Source organism: Ananas comosus, linkage group 2, assembly GCF_001540865.1.
Source record: "Ananas comosus cultivar F153 linkage group 2, ASM154086v1, whole genome shotgun sequence".
NCBI lineage: Eukaryota > Viridiplantae > Streptophyta > Magnoliopsida > Poales > Bromeliaceae > Ananas > Ananas comosus.
In genome coordinates this window covers 1,041,534-1,059,700 of record NC_033622.1, presented here as the reverse complement: position 1 = coordinate 1,059,700, position 18,167 = coordinate 1,041,534, and the positions used below count along the sequence as shown (strand labels likewise).

General features: G+C 41.5%; 3 protein-coding genes and 1 long non-coding RNA gene across 7 annotated transcripts; 2 read left to right on the top strand and 2 right to left on the bottom strand.

Annotated features, from left to right (window-relative positions):
- Positions 175-1,466, top strand: LOC109706847 (mitogen-activated protein kinase kinase 5-like). The gene has a single exon (XM_020227859.1). The coding sequence runs from the start codon at positions 429-431 to the stop codon at positions 1,464-1,466; it is 1,038 nt and encodes a 345-aa protein (XP_020083448.1). The 5' UTR covers positions 175-428.
- Positions 1,747-3,621, top strand: LOC109706591. Its single transcript, XR_002215259.1, has 2 exons — positions 1,747-2,148; positions 3,337-3,621. It is a non-coding gene; the product is annotated as an uncharacterized LOC109706591 (long non-coding RNA).
- Positions 6,148-11,442, bottom strand: LOC109723948 (U-box domain-containing protein 51-like). Of its 2 annotated transcripts, none has more exons than XM_020252498.1 (10): positions 10,732-11,442; positions 10,402-10,499; positions 9,815-9,936; positions 9,538-9,740; positions 9,417-9,465; positions 8,882-9,161; positions 8,592-8,693; positions 7,891-8,316; positions 7,004-7,789; positions 6,148-6,615 (listed from the first exon to the last, which is right to left on the bottom strand). In XM_020252498.1, the coding sequence occupies exons 1-10, from the start codon at positions 10,901-10,903 to the stop codon at positions 6,517-6,519; spliced, it is 2,337 nt and encodes a 778-aa protein (XP_020108087.1). In that variant the 5' UTR covers positions 10,904-11,442; the 3' UTR covers positions 6,148-6,516. The 2 variants fall into 2 exon arrangements, with proteins under 2 accessions (XP_020108087.1, XP_020108079.1); XM_020252490.1 differs by having other exon boundaries at positions 9,538-9,743; positions 10,732-11,441.
- On the bottom strand, positions 11,675-16,827 carry LOC109723983 (putative lipase ROG1). 3 transcript variants are annotated; one of them, XM_020252545.1, is made up of 10 exons: positions 16,344-16,827; positions 16,177-16,244; positions 15,245-15,315; positions 14,826-15,074; positions 14,071-14,234; positions 13,901-13,956; positions 13,743-13,795; positions 13,513-13,630; positions 12,793-12,932; positions 11,675-11,941 (listed from the first exon to the last, which is right to left on the bottom strand). In XM_020252545.1, the coding sequence occupies exons 1-10, from the start codon at positions 16,703-16,705 to the stop codon at positions 11,870-11,872; spliced, it is 1,353 nt and encodes a 450-aa protein (XP_020108134.1). In that variant the 5' UTR covers positions 16,706-16,827; the 3' UTR covers positions 11,675-11,869. The 3 variants fall into 3 exon arrangements, with proteins under 3 accessions (XP_020108134.1, XP_020108143.1, XP_020108152.1); XM_020252554.1 differs by having other exon boundaries at positions 12,793-12,890; positions 16,344-16,824; XM_020252563.1 differs by lacking the exon at positions 12,793-12,932.

Sequence of the window (18,167 nt, the reverse complement as noted above, 5' to 3'; positions counted from 1 at the left end):
TTAGTTCTTATTTATACCTGAACCGAAGGTTACCATAGAAGGTACCATAGAGAATGGTATGTAATTAATGGAAATTTTAGTATAACAATATTTGGTGAAAATGGAGGAAACCAATCAATGAAGCCCCACTTTACCCCGGCTTACAAGTTACAACTCACTACTCCCTTCCCCTCTCCCCACCCTCCATTATATAATCCATTCTCTCTCTCTCTCTCTCTCCCCTCTCAATCCCCAATCCCCAATCTCTCCTTCCTCTCTCTCTCTCTCTCTCTCTCTCTCTCTCTCTCTCTCTCTCTTGTTGTGAATTTGTGATACTCGGTCGCAATTCCCATCCAACTACTAGTTTTGCTCCGTGTTCGTCGTCGAATTCTCCGTTCAAGAATCGAAACCAAAGCCGAGAAATCCAATCAAATTTAGATTCAAATTCGATGCGCCGCGGTCCGGCCCCCGATCCCCGGGCCGGCCCCCGCGCCGGCGGCGGCGGAGGCGGAGGCGGAGGCGGCAGCCCCCGAGATTCCCCGCACCACCACCGGCGCCGGGCCCGGCCCGACCTGACCCTCCCCCTCCCGCAGCGCGACCTCTCGTCGCTGGCCGTGCCGCTCCCCCTCCCGCCCCCGCCCCCCTTCTCGGCCCCCGCGTCCTCCGTCACGGCGCCGTCCTTGTTCTCGGCGGGGACGGGGACGGGGACGCCGACGCCGCCGCCGCCGCCGCCGCTGGGGGAGGTGGAGCGGGTGCGGCGCATCGGGAGCGGGAACGGGGGGACGGTGTGGCTGGTGCGGCACCGGCCGACGGGGCAGGAGTACGCGCTGAAGGTGATATACGGGAACCACGAGGAGGCGGTGCGGCGGCAGATCTGCCGGGAGGTGGAGATCCTGCGGCGGGCGGACCACCCGCACGTGGTGCGGTGCCTGGGGCTGTACGACCACGCGGGCGAGATCCAGGTGCTGCTGGAGTACATGTCCGGCGGCAGCCTGGAGTCGCGGCGCGTGGGGTCGGAGCAGCAGCTGTCGTCGCTGGCGGCGCAGGTGCTGCGCGGGCTGGCCTACCTCCACCGCCTGCGCATCGTCCACCGCGACATCAAGCCCTCCAACCTCCTCACCGACGCCGCCCGCCGCGTCGTCAAGATCGCCGACTTCGGGGTGTCGCGCATCCTCGCCCAGACCATGGACCCCTGCAACTCCTCCGTCGGCACCATCGCCTACATGAGCCCCGAGCGCATCAACACCGACCTCTCCCGCGGCGGCGCCTACGACGGCTACGCCGGCGACATCTGGAGCTTCGGCGTCAGCGTCCTCGAGTTCTACCTCGGCCGCTTCCCCTTCGGCGACCGCCTCGGCCGCCACGGCGACTGGGCCGCCCTCATGTGCGCCATCTGCTACAACGAACCCCCCCAGGCGCCCCCCGCCGCCTCCCCCGAGTTCCGCGCCTTCGTCGNAAGTTCAGTTGGTGATCTCAAGTTAGCGTAGGTGTGAGGCTGCTTTCTTTTGCTTCTTGAGTTTTTTTTTTTTTTTTTTTTTTTTTTTTAGTTTTTTTTTTTTCCTTTAACCTTGTTTGTTTCTCTAGCTAGCTAGCTAGCTAGCTAGTAAGTACGCTTTGTGTGGAAAGAAGAGGAAGAAGGAAGAAGGCAGAAGAAGATGCCTCGAACGAGCCTAAGTCCCGTTTTAACTCCTCCTCCTCCTCCTCCCGTACCTCCTCCCGTACCTCCTCCTCCCGTACCTCCTCCTCCCGTACCTCCTCCTCGGTGATATGAAGAAGATAACGATATCGATAGATGTAGAGATTGGGGATTTTTTGTTTTTTTTTGGTGTTTATTTGGGGTGGTTAGAGGAGTAGAGGAAGAAGAAGGAGAAGAAGATGATGATGATGATGATGATCAAGTAGTGTTCTGTAATTGCGATGCGATTAGATTGAAATCGGAATCAAATTACCCCTTAAATTCTTTTCTTTTTTCTTTTTTGGGTTCTTTTTATTCTCGTGGTAATTTTTGGTGCTATTTTCGTGTGCATTGATTGGCTTCGGGGTACGATACAATCCAATACGATACAATCCTCCTCTCTCCGCCGCTGTTGTTAACGCCGTGATCGTCGCGCTCGTCGTCGTTCTCAAATTCGCCCTAATTTTGTGCCCCTTTTCCCCCGATCGAGAAAGGTGAGTGCGCACAATCTCATCTTTTTGCTCTTTTTGAGTTCCTGATGATCATTCTATCGATTTTTTTTCTTTTTTGTTTGGATCGAATTTTGCATACATAGTAAGACTAGAGCTGCTACTACTGCAGCAGCAGCAGCAGCAGCAGCAGCAGTATTGCTCTGTAATTGCTGTGCGATTACATTGAAATCAGGAACCAAACCCCCCTCTGTTTTTTTCTTTAAAAAACAAAATAAAAAGAAGATCTTTTTTCGATTTCTTCATTTCTTTTGTTATAGTGATTTTTGCTGCTACTATTTTCATGTGCTCTGGCTTTGGGTTCTGGTGGCCGTATAGATAGATTGGTTTTAGATTTTGGTGTTGTGGGGTTTTGTTTGTGGCATGGTACATTGGGAGAAGAAAACCTGTCCTCACTGGAGAGGGACATATGCATGGAATTGGATAATTTACATCAGAGGTTGAGGCTGATACACAGAAAGAGGGAGAGCCCAACATCCATTAATGGGATGCATGTGATAGGAGAGAGAGAGAGAGAGAGAGAGAGAGAGAGAGAAAGAGAGAGAGTTGTACAATATTAGGGTAAGAGTGGAGGGCACTGTATCATATGTCAGAGGGTTGGGCATTAGAGATTGAGTGTATGAATGAATACATAGCCAAAGAATCTGATGTGCCCCTGCAAATAAAAAAAAAAAAAGGACCTGGCATTGATGAGTATGTGTGTGTGTGTGGGCATAGTGTAAAGGATCCAAAACAGGGAAGTTATTGAGGCTTCTCTTTTGAGCTTCATTAGGTAAGCAGGTTGATCCACTGTTCATGAACAAATCTAGGATGGGGCAGCTCTGACATTGGAACTGATGACACTTGTAGTGAGGATTATTAGATCATAGGTACAGCACCCCCTCCTTGTTTCTAGTTAGTTTGCATTATAAATAATACTCCCCTATTTTGACATGTTTGAGATCTTTGCTGCTTAAAATCTGCTTTGGGATTTTCATGCCCAATTTAATCCGATGCCTAGATTTTGTTTTACGATTCGCGCTCTTTGAGAATCTAAATTTCGTAAAAGTTGTCGAAGGATTGCTGCGGTGTTAAGTCCTGGAACCCCTGTCATATGTTCTGCAACATTGATGATGCTTTATTTGATGAATGGATAAGAGCTCTCAAGTATGACAATTTGTACCCTACATACAGGTCAGTTTTCAAGTGGAACCAAGGGCCAGTGGGGTAAAGACTAATGGACTTGTTTGGCCCCCATTATATCCTCGGCAATAATGGTGCAGTCTAGAGCTAGAGCTGTTCGAATAAGCACTAACAACTTTTTATTATAACACAAGCTAAGGCTACAAATCAAAACTTATGCTCGAGGGTCGAAATGTTTTACGTCAGAAGATTCAGATTACAGATTATGTTTGTTAAATACTACTGTTGTAAAACCCAGGACTTGGTTATTTGTAATTATATGCCATTAGTCTGAAAGGTGGGTCTTTGCATGCCTGACATATAAAAAAGAAAGAAACAAAAATAATAATAATAATAATAATAATGGTTTGGAAGATAAGCATTAATAGGGTACATTGTGAATATCTCATCTGTGTTGCTGAGTGAGTTGTCATAGTACATGAAGCCATCAAAAGCATCATGCAACCTACCATGGGAGATCTGTTCCCATCAGAGATAGTCATGAGACAGCAGCAGAATCATTATTTATTTGCTTTTAGCATTCATGGGAGAGTGATTGCATGCATGATGCAGCAGTTGTCATTCCTATGATTAACATGATCTAAGCCTGCTGTATATCATCTGTACAATAATAACATAGTGTTACGCTGTATCAGATAATCCTTCCGCTTGTTGTCGATGAGCCAGTACTGCCACGTCTAAGTATAGTACTGACTTAAATTTTAAAATACTTTTACAGATACATAGAATTGCTAATTCAATAGAAAAGAAAAAGCTGAAGGGATCTGTTTCTTTCCGTTGTGCGGTATCAGATAATCCTTTCAGTTGTTGTCGATGGGTCAGTATTGCAACGTATAAGCACAGTACCGGCTTAAATTTTTTTTTTTTTTTAATTGACGCAGAATTGGTAATTCACTGGAAAAGGAAAAGCTGAAGGGACCTGTTTCTTTGTCACCTGTAATTGGGTCTTCGTGTCCATACATTTTTAAGCTTATCTTTTAATGTAGAAAATTGACTGGGGCATGTAGAAACTGTTTGACTAACAACTCTCCTGAGTAGTTCAATAAATGCGAGAGAGGGGTTTGTTTGTGTCATTTTGTGGTGGGTGTGGCTCGTCAACACGCTCTCCTTCTCAACACCTTCCCCTCTCTCTATCCAACCTTCGCTTTTGGCTCTTCTTCAACTTAGTCCAAATAAAAACATGATTGTTCTCGTCTTGTCCACACCACCTTGAGGAGTTCTTTAAAGAAAGAAAGAAAGAAAGAAAGAAATAAAAGAAGATAACAAGTTTCATGTGAAGATATATTTGAACCAACGTTTTAATCCTCTTCTAATCACCTGCTTCGTCGAAGCAGCATATAATTGGTTCTTTTTTGAAAAAACTAACCAATTTGCCTTTTTCCCCATCAAAGGAAAAGGGACTACACCAATCATACTAAAATAACGCCTAACTAGGGCACGCAAATGAGCGAGCTGGCTCGTGTTTGACTCACGTTCGGCTCAATATTCGGCTCGCTCGAGCTCGGCTCAAATTAATTTCAAGCCAGGCTTGAGCCTAAATTTAGGCTCGAAATTAATTTCAAATCGAGCTTGAGTATTGCTGGGCTCGCTCAAACTAGGCTCGAAAAGCTCAATATACTCAATATATATATATAGAGAGAGAGAGAGAGAGAGAGAGAGAGTGGCTACTATACTATCGATAGTATCAACCGTTTGGTGCTATCGAGTTTTTTGCCGTTAGATCTACCCCATTGGCCATTTTCATCCGTTAGATCATATTATTCAACTAGCCACCCACTTAACCTTAGGGGGCTATTATCATCCTGACTGCACATTCCTTCATCCAAGGGCCGAAAATTTAATAGCAAGCGGTTGGTACTATTAATAGTATAGTAACCTATTTCTATATATATATAGGCTAGGACTACTATAGAGTATAGACCTCTTTATACTTATAAATTTTCAGCCGTTAGATGTGCGATTAGGATGATAGTGGTCCCCTAGGATTGAGTGGGTGGTTGATTGAATAGTATAATTTAACGGATGAAAATGGTCAAAAGAATAGATCTAACAGTCGAAAACTTATGTGTATAAAAGAGTTTATACTCATAAAAGTATAGTAGCTGAACTCTCTCTCTATATATAATTATATATAATACATATTTTAATTATATAAAATAATAGATATTATGTATTTTAATTATATGTATATAGAATTTAGATTATTGAGCCCACAAAACCAAACCAGCAAAAATCTGCTCTAAGTGCTCTCTCTCTTTTTCACTTACTCGCAGAATCGCTTTTCCTAATTTTTTTTAATATTATAATATCGTACTTCATGCATTCATTTTGTATGTTGAACTATTAGACCTTTTTTTGTATCAAATTTTAGATAATGTTTTATAAAAATTAAACTATAAATTGTTCGATGTTAAGAATTTCAAGCGGCTCGTTTAGGGCTCGAGCTCGCTCGACTCGAAGTTAGGCTCGCTCGAGCTCGGCTCGAATTAATTTCAAACCAAGTTTGAGCCTAAATTTAGACTCGAAATTAATTTCAAGCCAAATTTGAGCTAAAATAAACTCGCTCTAGCTCGTGTCAATCAAATCACGCTTTGCAGACGTTACACTGTGATTTCTAGTCGTCAATTGCATCACGGGTTCCCAACCGTTCGATTGTTACAATTAGGTTTCTAATCTTTATTATTTATTTTGCGGTCGAGTAATCCTAGTAGAAGTTTCCTTTCTCTCGTGGTTCTTTAGCCGACGAACTTAGAGACAAAAACACACGGGCATAGATGAATTAACCATAACATATATAGACAATGATATCAATAAGTCATTTCCATTGAATCTGGTCAAATTTAATCGATGTTCGATACATCCTTTCGTAAGTGGAAAACATAGAAGGAGCCTTGCCTTTTTCTGCAGCAGAACTTTAGCTAACATCTACCACTAATGGATCACCATCTCTCTCTAGTGGGAGATGAAACAACACTTTGACCTGGAAAAAACCATAGGGTGAAGATCCCCCCTATCATGCACTAATGATGATACAAACATGCATGAACCAACAAAGATTTTTTATATTCTTTGGGCTCATGTTTTAACAGTTCTCTATTGAAAGGGAAAATTGTGTAGATCTTAGAATGCTTTACCAACAAATACTGTGGTTTGAGCATCTTTAATTTCCCCTTACATAACATCAGATCTCCTTCCTGCTATTGATGATCCACTTGAGTGGGTTCTTGAGCTATATCCAGATTGGTTTAGTAGGGGGTCACTCATCACATACTGAAAAGGAAACAAAAAAACAAAAGAGTCAGATATAAATAGAAAAATAAATCATCACCAGAGTTTTTAATACATTTCTCTTTGTAATGGATGGTGATTTAGCCAAACATGTATCTCATTTTAAGTAAAATCTTTAATTTAAGATATTGTAATTTTATGTTAGCTACGTAAGCAGTAATAAAAGGAAAAAGTGAGATACGTGGTTAAAATAAAATCTTCATACAGTAATTTGTTAGTGTGTCTTTCACATCTGGCTCAACGTGAGACTGGATGATCCGTCGTTTGTCGCGTTGTAAGCGTTAATCTTAAGACAACGTGAACGGCAGATCACAGAGTCTCACGTGGGCAACCGTCCCCGGTAAGTTCTGTTTGCTCCCAACCAACTTACCTGTGAAACCTGACTGTGAAGGGGTGAGCTATGCGCGCTGCTGCCGGCGGCCATCCCGCCGTACTGCGGCATGCTCTCCTCGGCGACAGCCCGCAGCCTGTCGAGCTCCGGCAGCACGACGGTGGCAAGATCGGGCCGGTCCTTCCGCCTCAGCTCCGCGCACCGCAGCCCCACCTCGGCCATCCTCCGCGCCTCGTCCACTGGCCACTCCCCCGCCGCCGCGTCCAGCACCTCCGCGAACCTCCCCTCCTCCATCGCCCGCTCCACGTGGTGCGCCAGCCCCATCGGCGGCTTCGCCGTGAGGATTTGCAGTATCATGATCCCCAGCGAGTAGACGTCCGACTTCACGCCGAGCATTCCGGTCTGCTGGTACTCTGGGTCGATGTAGCAGAATGTGCCGGCGGCCGCGGTGATGCGGTATTGCGTGACGGCGTCGGCCACGGGAGGGGGGACGAGGCGCGCGAGCCCGACGTCGCCGATCTTCGACACAAGGTGGCGGTCGAGCAGCACGTTGGCGGGCTTGAGGTCGCGGTGGACGAGCGGCTCCGGCTTCGTCTGGTGGAGGAACAGCAGCGCCGTCGCGACCTCCGCAGCAATGCGGAACCGGTGCGGCCAGAGGAGAGGCGGAGGGGGAGGGCCTGCTGGACTGCTGCTGCCGCGGTAGCGGAACAGGCGGTCCTCGAGGCTGCCGTTCAACATGTTCTCATAGACAAGGCAGCCGTACTCCGGGCAGGCCCCGAGGAGGAGCACCATGTTCGGGTGCCGGATGCAGCTCAGTATCTCCACCTGCAAATTTTAGCACGTCAGAATAACTTATTCAGTGATAACTTATGCGCTACGAAGATTTGGCATTCGAAATTTCGCAACTTTTGTCGCAGTTCTCTCACCTCCTGCTGAAACTGGGCTCTCCCTTGAGCCGCGTCGGGCCGTAGAACTTTCACAGCAACCGGCGTGTGATCCAAATAACACTTGAACACCGGCCCGTAGCCGCCCTCGCCGATCTTTCGGTCCTCAGAGAAGTAGTCCGTTGCCAATTCGATCTCCTCAATCGTATATTTGCGATACCGCACCGTGTGCTTAAAGGCGTCGAAGGCTCTCTCGTTCTCCTCGGCTTCTTTTATTGCATTCATCTCTGCATTGATCCGTTTCTGCGCTTCTAGCTCCGCAATCCTCTGAGAGGCTTCTGCTGCTTCTATGGCTGCTTTACACTTGGCTTTCTCCTTCTCTGCCAGTGCTAGAGCAGTTCCCTCAGCAACCCGAGCTTCTTCCAATCTTTGCTCTTCTCCCACCTTCCATCTATGAAGCTCCATCGCCTGCGCCAAAAAGGAAAGGTTAACAAGATTCAGCATTATCTGAAGTATTTGCAGCTTCTGACAACTGAAATTCGCGATCTTTTGACGCCATTTGTTTAGATAGCATCCTTCAATGCGTATATCGAGAAGATTAATGACACTGGAAAGATTGTTCGATTTGTATTAGTCTATTTCAAAAGGTGTGATTTTTGTTTCTGAAAACTTTAAATACTTTACATAATGGTTAACAGAGTGAACCGTCGAGTTGAGATCGCCAGAGGAATTGTTTTTTCTACCTTTTGTTTGGCTATGAGAGCTTCTTTGCATGCTGTACTGTACATATCCATTGTTTGCTTTAGCTGTAGCCTCAGCCTCCTCATCTCTGATTCCACATCCTCCTACAAGAGCTCTCATGAGATAACTTTAGTGCATTAGCATGGTAAAACAACTCTGCAACTTTTACAGAGAATTATGGTTGTAGTGTGGGTTGGATTCCACTTGAATCCGTCCGAATGTTCGCTTTCATCTGACATCAGGTTAGTATTCAAGATTGTGTCTGTAGACCTCTTTATATAAATTAACTTACAAATGCCTGCGAGGACCACGAACTTCCGCCGCTGCTCTGCGAGAACGAAGAGAAGTCGTTCCTCGTCGAGTACGAATCCACCGACGTCTGTGGCGTTCGGACCGTCTCAAAGCTACGGTCGAGCCCTTCCGATCCGCTGGACAACCTTGGAGGATATTGATAGCGATCAACACTTGGCCTTCCTGAGCTGACGAATGATATGTCGGAGGAAGAATCCATAAACGCAAAGTCTGCATACGACTTTGCCGTCGAGCCTCGCAGTCCCCTTGTAAATGGTGACCTGTTCCAATAAGTAGCATGCTGCTTGTTCTCAATGCGACAAATGGATAATAAGCCAAGTAAGCTAACCAATGCATTAGTTAGTCCTTTGGACTGAGTTGTAGAGAACAAACTCATGAACTCACAAAATTAAGGAATTTTAGGCTCGCCTCTATTGTCGTATTGCTCAAAAGATCGATCTGATAGAAAAATGGCTAGAAATAGTCTTAAGACATATGGATCACATCTTGCGCAATGAGGATTACATGCAACTTACTTGATTGATTCTTTTTGCTGAAGGAGTGGAGTGTTGCAAGCAGAATCACCTGGCATTAGAGCATAAAAGCCATTATAGAACTTCGTCGGATGATACTTTTGAGTACTAGAAAGAAACTCACCTTTGGGGGCTCTCATGTTTTGGATGGTAAGGTTGGGTTGGGGAGTGGGCTGGGGCTGGATTTGAGCTCGCAGTGGGGAGACGGCTGGAGCGGGACGAACCGCATTCCGTACGGAGAACACCTTCGATTTTGAGATTACGTACACAGTGCAGAAATCTGGTGCACCTTTGGATATATGTGTGGGGATGTCTGTGTTCTTGAATCTTCTGAGAGAAAATTTACTATATTAAGATGTTGATTGTGGTATGGTTAGGCTCATAAGTTGGAAGATCAGTACCTGATGAATCCCCCCTTCGATGGTGCACCAACGACGAGCTTTTCGATTGCAGCATGAGCAGCGAATTCGATTATGGCTTTTGCGATGTCGGTGTCTTCTAGAACCACATCCTTGCAATGTATCTGTGAGAAAAAAAAAAAAAGATAGCAAAAATGTTTAGATCATTACTTGGACCTGGAATTTGAAGGTATATACAGAAAACTTGTGTCCTACGGTCGCTATCTTGATGTTCCATATGAAACTTTCTGTCAGTTTGGATCAGATTCTAGACTAAACTCGAGGCCAAATCTAATCGGCTTTTTGTCGAGTTTAGATCAAAATTCCGATCCAAACACATTTAGAGCACACCGGTGTAGATCAAAACCTGAACCAAGTTCAAACTTTATCGAGGCTGATAGAAAGGTCCTTAACAGGAAACTATGAATCTACAATACCAATCTTAGAGCACCTATGTAATACAAACGAAATCGCAAGGCAAAAGGAAGGAAATTGTTGGCAAGAGATGGCCTAAAACTAGCGTAATTGCGTGTTCTCAAATTGTAACTTATAACAGTAAAAGAGTGAGAGGAGGGATCAGTGAGACCCACATCTTTACGTGTGCAGTAACAGCGAAAGGGAAGGTAGATTTCCTTTGTGTGAGGGTCGGTCGGTTGTTTAAATCCACCAGGATCTTCTTGGCTCCTAACTGCATAAGAAATCAACATCAAATAACAAATGAAGAACCATCATCAAACAATGTCAATCAGTAGCTCAGCTCTACAAACAAATCGGAAGTCTCTACTGCAAGACCATCAAATTTACCATCCGCATTGCTTTAAAATTCACGCGATTCACTTGATGGACGGTGTACTTGACGGTCTCGCAACCAGAACTGCCCCTACTCAAAGAGAAAGAGAGAGAAAGAGAGAGACATTTACATGATGAGACCTTTGTGTTGACATGGACAAGGACAAGAGTTTGGCCCTTTGAGAGAAGGTTATCAATAGCCCATTTCAAGGCATTTTGGCTTCCTTTGTCTTTATCAATGGCTAGTGCCACCAAGGGAAATCCTACCTCCCCCTCCTTCACATCTGGATTATACTTCCCCATTCTTTATCAAAAAAAAAAAAATAAAAAAAAATAAAATTTTAAGTTTGATCTCAAACTATAAAACCCCTACTCTTCCTCTTCCTCTCTCTCCTATTTAACTTTTCTTTTTCTTTTAATTTTTTTTCCCTCACAAGCAAGCATGCACCTCTTGAGAGGAAGAGGAGTAGGCCCCTCTTATTCCCTCCCCCTCTCTTTAATAAGCCAACCCTTTATTAGTGGCCACCAATCACTCTTCTATTTAAGGGGTGGAAGATATGAGAACCATTGGAATCTAAGGCATGGCTAAATCTGAGGAGGATTTCTTTTGAAGGATACTTTTAACATCACAAGGTTCATGGTTTTGATACTTATCTAAGTTTCAATGGTTTAATAATGACCTGAAACTTTACCCAGAGATTCAAATTCAGGCTCAAACTCTCGACTTCGGGTTTTGATATACAAAATCATCAGGAGTTTCTCAAGTACGAAACGTAGAGACAATGTAAAATAAATAAATAAATAGATAAATAAATAAATAAAAGCATGTTGAGAAACATTATTCACTTATTCACAACACAACCTTACCTCTATTATCAAAATAAAAGAAGAAAATTAATTAACTTGAGGAAGGACCGCTTATAAGATTGGGTAAATTTACATAATCTTATAATTTTTCAGGAACTCAGCCAATAAAAACATTCAGAGAATGAAACTGTTAGCTAATTAACACCAAGTATACCGACTGAAACAAGAATGTTTCGAGCCCGAAAATTTAGATGAGATCACCAGATATATCTGAAAATGCACAATTACCTGTCTCAGAAAATGATTGTAATTTACAATTGGATCAAAATATTGTACAACATGTTTACTTACACACAAAATTGGACAATATAGCATCTATCAATTTACATTCATTAATCCGCGACAATGGTGGGATCCAGAAACCCTAAACACCTTATGAGGTTTGCAAAATTAATCACTGGATCAAATGAGAAAATTGTCGATCATATGGCAGATCACATCCGTTCCGTCGGAATTCAACCAGTAGCTCTTGACCTGAAAACTTTCTTAATGAGTCCGTAGAAGTATCAACCAAGGGCACTGGAGAAAATTCATAAGTCGGGTGCTCTAAATGTGAATTATGTGTTAGTGTCAAAAGCATATGCCACAATGTAATGTGTTTTTACGGCTAGTAGGTGCCACAGTATTTACATTCACCATGAGAGGGAAAAGCATCAGTGAAATATACGAAATTTTTAAGATGGGATTGTTCATCGGATGATAAAGATTAGGCATGGTTTCCCTATAAGGCTCGCGTGTTAAGACCTTCCGTGTCAATCTTAAATCTTGCCAACCCATAATATTGTTCTTGGCGAAGATAGGCGATAAGAGAACATTCAATATAGAGAAGGTTCATTATGACAGTCACTCTCTCTGTCGTTGCAAAGGGACAAGTGCTTAACATACTCCTCAACAATATGCAAGTTACTGATTTAATCTTCTTTTTGTTCGGTCGATATACACTTCTAATTTAAGAAGTGCTCGTCAAAGCAGGATGGCCTACTTTCATTCGAAAATCCAAATTCACACTGGACTACATCAAAGAAAAACTTAGACCTGGTGAACGAGTTCATTATGTTTGAGGAGAAACACTTCTAAACGGAAATAAAGGGGAAACATGTATTACTAGTTTGAACTTGTATAAGAAAATATGACCAGCTAGTTAGCTAAATAACAAGATGTTATGATAGATAAAGATGTTATGATAGATAAGATATATCAAGAACAAGCATAAACTTCTTGAATGATATATACAACACAAGAACAAATAAACAACAAATATCAACTATCCAGACCTTGAACATGTCAGCTCACACAATGCATAAAATTAGTAACAAAACACTTACCTGGATGGTATTATGGGCAACGTATCTTTGCCTACTTTTTTCGAAGCTTACATCTACACGTTCCCAAGATACTTGTGTAAGACCTCTAATCATCACCTCTGGATTTAGTAGGAGGGGGAAAAAAAGACAATTTGTTAAACCTGCCAATAGAGCTCAGGAGAAACAATATTGATGATCTCACTCTCAGTTGTGATTTGATACAACGCTTCTTAAATGCTTAAGTTCCTTAGAAAAAATATCTCAGGGGAAAAGATATGCTGTGGCAATAATGCAGTTCCAATCACATATTGGGGGCTAGATAACAGCAATGGATACTAAAACATAACACTTGATATATTGTTTCTACACACACAAAAGACAGAAGATGGCTAACAAATAAATACATGTCTCAGCTATTACACGTGGTTCTGTTTATCTACTAGAATTCAGCAAGGTATTTAAGGGCGGTTAAATATAGAAAAGGGATTCTAAAAAGCTGTTTTGAACCAAGTTCTAGCTGTTTGACAGCAGGATTGTAAAAGAAGACCAAACCTAGTTGCCCATCGAACTTAAGAAACTATCAGAAAGACCTCGTCTAACATGTCACTAACTTAATTGCCGACTACCCCCCACCATTTCTGTAAAAGGTATCATTCATATAATAATGATTCTTTAGAAGCAATTGCAGGATCTCTCTTGAATGAATAAAAATAAATTACACACCAAACTGTTCGATATTACCTTCTAGGTCATGTGTTTGAGCTCTGACATCCGCAAGTACTTTGTGATTGTTCTCTGCATTTCCTTTATCAACGTGAACAATGTGCGGATACTTCTCATCATGTACAAGAAGTCGATGCTTGTGAAATAGATAAAGAAAAGTCCACAATTAATGAGGATAAGAAAAAGGAATTCAGAACAAAATTATATCAGTGCCCAAAACAGATCAGAAGAGCTATGATTATACATACTTTTGGTAATTCATGTTGACGCCGGATTGATGACGTTCTCCATCCCACCATATCTTTAGCCAGTTAAAGGAAAATGGTCTAACTAATTGTAAGGTCTAAAAGTGCAATGATATAGTGTATCCAAAAGTATTATAAAAGAAGGAACAACAACAGGATACGATCAAAATTTGCATTTGCATAGGCAACACGGCGCTTGAAAGAGCGCAAGGCTGACCTGCATAAATGAACCAAAGTAACGAGCCTCATTTGTTACAGATAAAAGACATAAAACTTCTGAGCAGAAAACTGGCAGCAGAACTAGGGAAAAGAAACCAAAAGAAAATTCAACCTAAACTTTATATCATCACAGTCATCAACCATTCGAACGAGTAGCGGCGGCCTCCCACCATCACTATCTGTGAGAAATAGATGATTTCCTGTTCTCCCAACTATTAAATGTGCAGTTTCCAATGCCCTTTGCTCCAAGAAAGGAAGACCACAAAGAAACGGAAGCTGGAGGAACAAGACATGCAAATAACTAAAAACAAGGCAATGGTAGCCTATGAAGAATGCCAAATAACCCTTATGAACAGGGGAAAAAAAAAGGTAACTGGGTTATCTGCAAATAATATAGAGCAAGAAATAGAAAGTGTTCACAGAATCATCCTTGTCCAACAAAAAGAAAACAATGGAGGAAAAAAATCAACAATACAAGAGAGTCTGTGATTACTACTGTGGCTCTCCAGATCTATAGCTCGGCAAAGTGACGGTTGTTAATTCTACGAGTTCAACAAATGAGTAATGATATATTAATTACAAATTTACAATTGCATTTGCGTACACATTATGACCTTCTTAGTAAAAGAAACATCCTTAAACAGTGCAAAGGAAATTGCAGGGTAGAAAAATCTAGTGGCTACTGATGTTGATTAATCCTAGTTATACTTTTGTTTAACAGATCGATTGTCAAATTTTACATATTTATAACACTTACCTTTCTATTTACAACTAGAATGGCCCCAATCTGACACAAGTTAATTCAAAATATCGAACAAAACAACGTAATGAATAATTTTTTTTTAAAAAAAAAAGCACCAGCCTTACCTGCTTATTCCCCCTTGAGCCAAGATGAGGCGATGCAAATGTTATAAAATTCATAGGTATCAAGCCAGCTATTCGACCTTCCAAACACTTATCTTCATCTAAATGCTTGTCGGGACGAGGAGGAGATTCTCTTTTGCCGATAGGTTCATAAAGCCTTCCTACAGCATATCTGGCTACCAAGCCTCCCAATGAGTGGGCCACAAATGAGATCTTCTGCACACCTCTTCTTTGCTCAATAACTGATCGAACCTGTAACAACAGATCAAACATACATTCGCATCATGAAATTAGAATCACTACAAATATAAAATCAAAAAAGAGGCTAAACAATAATCTCATCACTCATCCGATCAGGACAAAAGTTGTAATGTGGAGACCTTCAGAGAAAAAAATAAAAAAAAGCTATTCAAAACAATTACCTCTTGAGCCAGCCTCTCACCCATCATATCAACCCCATCAAATGTCAGTCTAGAAGAATTGCACTCACTGCCTGCTTAAGAAGGTCATATAAGCATATAAGACTTGAGACCAACAAGATAAAAAGGGAAATAGCATGGCGCGGCTTAATGGTACCACAAACTCATGAGTTTAATTATACAGTGGGACAATAGATGCTTTGCCATTCATTTATCCAAATTAATTGACAATTGACTCATTCTGGGACAGCAAACCTACAAAAGCAAAAATATGTTGACAAAATCCTTTTCAACTCATTTATGCGGATGCATTCCCTTTCAGAAAGGCCACAGACATTAGCATCTTTATAGCAGCAGCACGTGGGTCATGTAATCTACTATAACAATGAATGAGGATCTGACAGGGTTTAGATGCAACCAGGTAACCATATAAAAAGGTTTTAGTAAAAATACACACAAAAGTTAGTAAAAGACAAAATATTTGATCCCAATGCTAGTGAGCAATATTTATATCCAACGACATTAGCAAATAAATATCAAATCAATGCCTCATGCAACACCTTTTCCCCCAATGTTCTTCTAATTTCTTCTTCTAATTTCCTCTACACTGAAGCACTTCCAAAATACACCTAATTGCTAGTTCAAACTACAAGCTGAAACATAACAATGAATTACCATATTGATGGACAAACTAAATGCAAACTACTAAACAATAATCACCTCAAACATGCTAATAAACAATGATAAACAAACTGCTAACTCAGCGCCTTTTATCCCAACCAAAACAATCCCACATTGAATTTGTAGTGTTGCTAAGTTGGGCTATTGGGGATTCACAAATTTCCAGCTCAAATTGTGCAATTAATCTATTTCTCAATGCCAAGTCGAAGTATTGGACCTTTCCATTTGAAAGGATATGGGGAGAGTAAACTCACGATGCACGATTACTTTATTCGGAAGCCTCTTCACAAACTGCTCCGCAGCAAATCTCCAATCCTCTGCACTGTAATCCACCATAGTAAAGAACATATTGGTATCTCTTTATCAAAAATCGTAATAATGCTACAACAACACCACAATCCGAGGAGAGAACGATCGCTACCTCCCCACCAAGCCATTGACCATGATGATGAGGTGCTCCGGGAACCCTCCCCGCTCCACCTCCGCCGCCGCGCTCCATATGTCCTCCCCGCCACCGCGCGACTCTTCCACCTCCACCTGCTTCGCCCTCGGCGCCGCCACCGCCGTCGCCGTCGCCGACGACGACGTTGCCGCCGCCGCCGCCGCCGCCGCCCCGAAGCACCCCGCCCACCGCGCCCGCGTCCTCGGGGGGTGCGCCGAGCTCGGAGCGTGAAACCCTAGCTTGAAGCGCTCCATCCCCCGCGGCCACCAGCTCCGGCGATGGCCTGAGGGGATCCCGGCGCCGGCGTTCGCCGTGCGACTCATCACCCCGGCGGCGAGCATTCGTTGGCGTTGACGAGCGTAAACCCTAGACGACGAATCCGACTCCGCTAATCCTTGTTTGGATAAATCAGGGTTTGTAGTAGTGGGAGCAGGGGAAGTTTCTTGGTACCTTTTGGAGCCGCTTTTGAGGAGAACGGCTAGATGAGCAAAATAGGTGGAATATAAGTATACCCGTAAATGTCCCCCAAAATCTATTCTTGCACGTGCCATTTTGGCACGAGACTCACGAGAAACCACCGTTGCGGATCCGCACCTGTTCGGCGAAACTCATGCCATCCAATAGCCCTTTTTTTTATTTTTTTAATTAATATTTTAGCTTTTTACATTTAAAAATTAATATTTTTTTATATTATCTCGTAGTGCTTCCACTAGATTTTTTTTTTTTTTTTGTCGGAAAGAGGTGAAACACGAGTGACTAGGCGACAGCTGGCACTGTTTGTGTGTCAATTTTATAATAAATTATAACTATATTTCTATAAATTCAACTTTTATATATTGTTCTTGCAAAAAGTATAATATTTTGAAATATATTTCTCTAATTTGTTATCGTTAAAGCACTATCTATTTTTTTAAAAATTCTAGCTGTTAATTTAAAAGAGATAAAAAGATTAATTTATCTTATTAACTAATCACGGTGAAGTATTTAACTTATGATTAACTAAATTTTTTTAATGGATTATAATGGCAGAAATATATTTGAAAATATTAGAACTGTTGCAATAATAATATATAAAAATTAAAATTTGTAGAAATAAATTTACAATTTATTATATTTATATAGACCTGTATGCAGTTAACCCTATAATTATATTTAGTGGGCTTTTCATTGACATGGTAGTAAATGTGTTACGTAGAATTTTGTAACTCATATAGTATTTATTTATACATTTAATCATTTGTTACAGATATTTTTGAGTCAACGAGGATAGCTTTGTAAATTGTGCAATACCAGTAGGCACTTAGGCCCGTTTGGATACCTCTAAAAACGTAGCATAGTTAAACTATGCTACGCTGATAGGAAAATAATTTTATGAAGCGTTTGGAAGAAAAAAAAATGATGGAGTATAGTTATACTATATTCTAAAAAATGGAGTAAACTTACAATCCACTTTAACCAAAGAAAAAAAATTCCACCATTTTGGGCTCCCGAAGATGTATCAATTTCTAAATTTTAAATTTCAACATAAAATTTTAAATTTCAAAATTTAAAATTTTAAAATTTATTTTTAATTTTGATTTCAAATTTTAAATTTTAAATTTCAAAAAGTTCAAATTTCAAATTTCAAATTTTAAAAATTTCAAATTTCAAATTTCAAATTTCAAAATTTTAAAATTTAAAATTTCAATTTTCAAATTTCAAATTTCAAAAAGTTCAAATTTCAAATTTCAAATTTCAAATTTCAAAAAGTTCAAATTTCAAATTTCAAATTTCAAATTTCAATTTAATTTTTAATTTTTAATT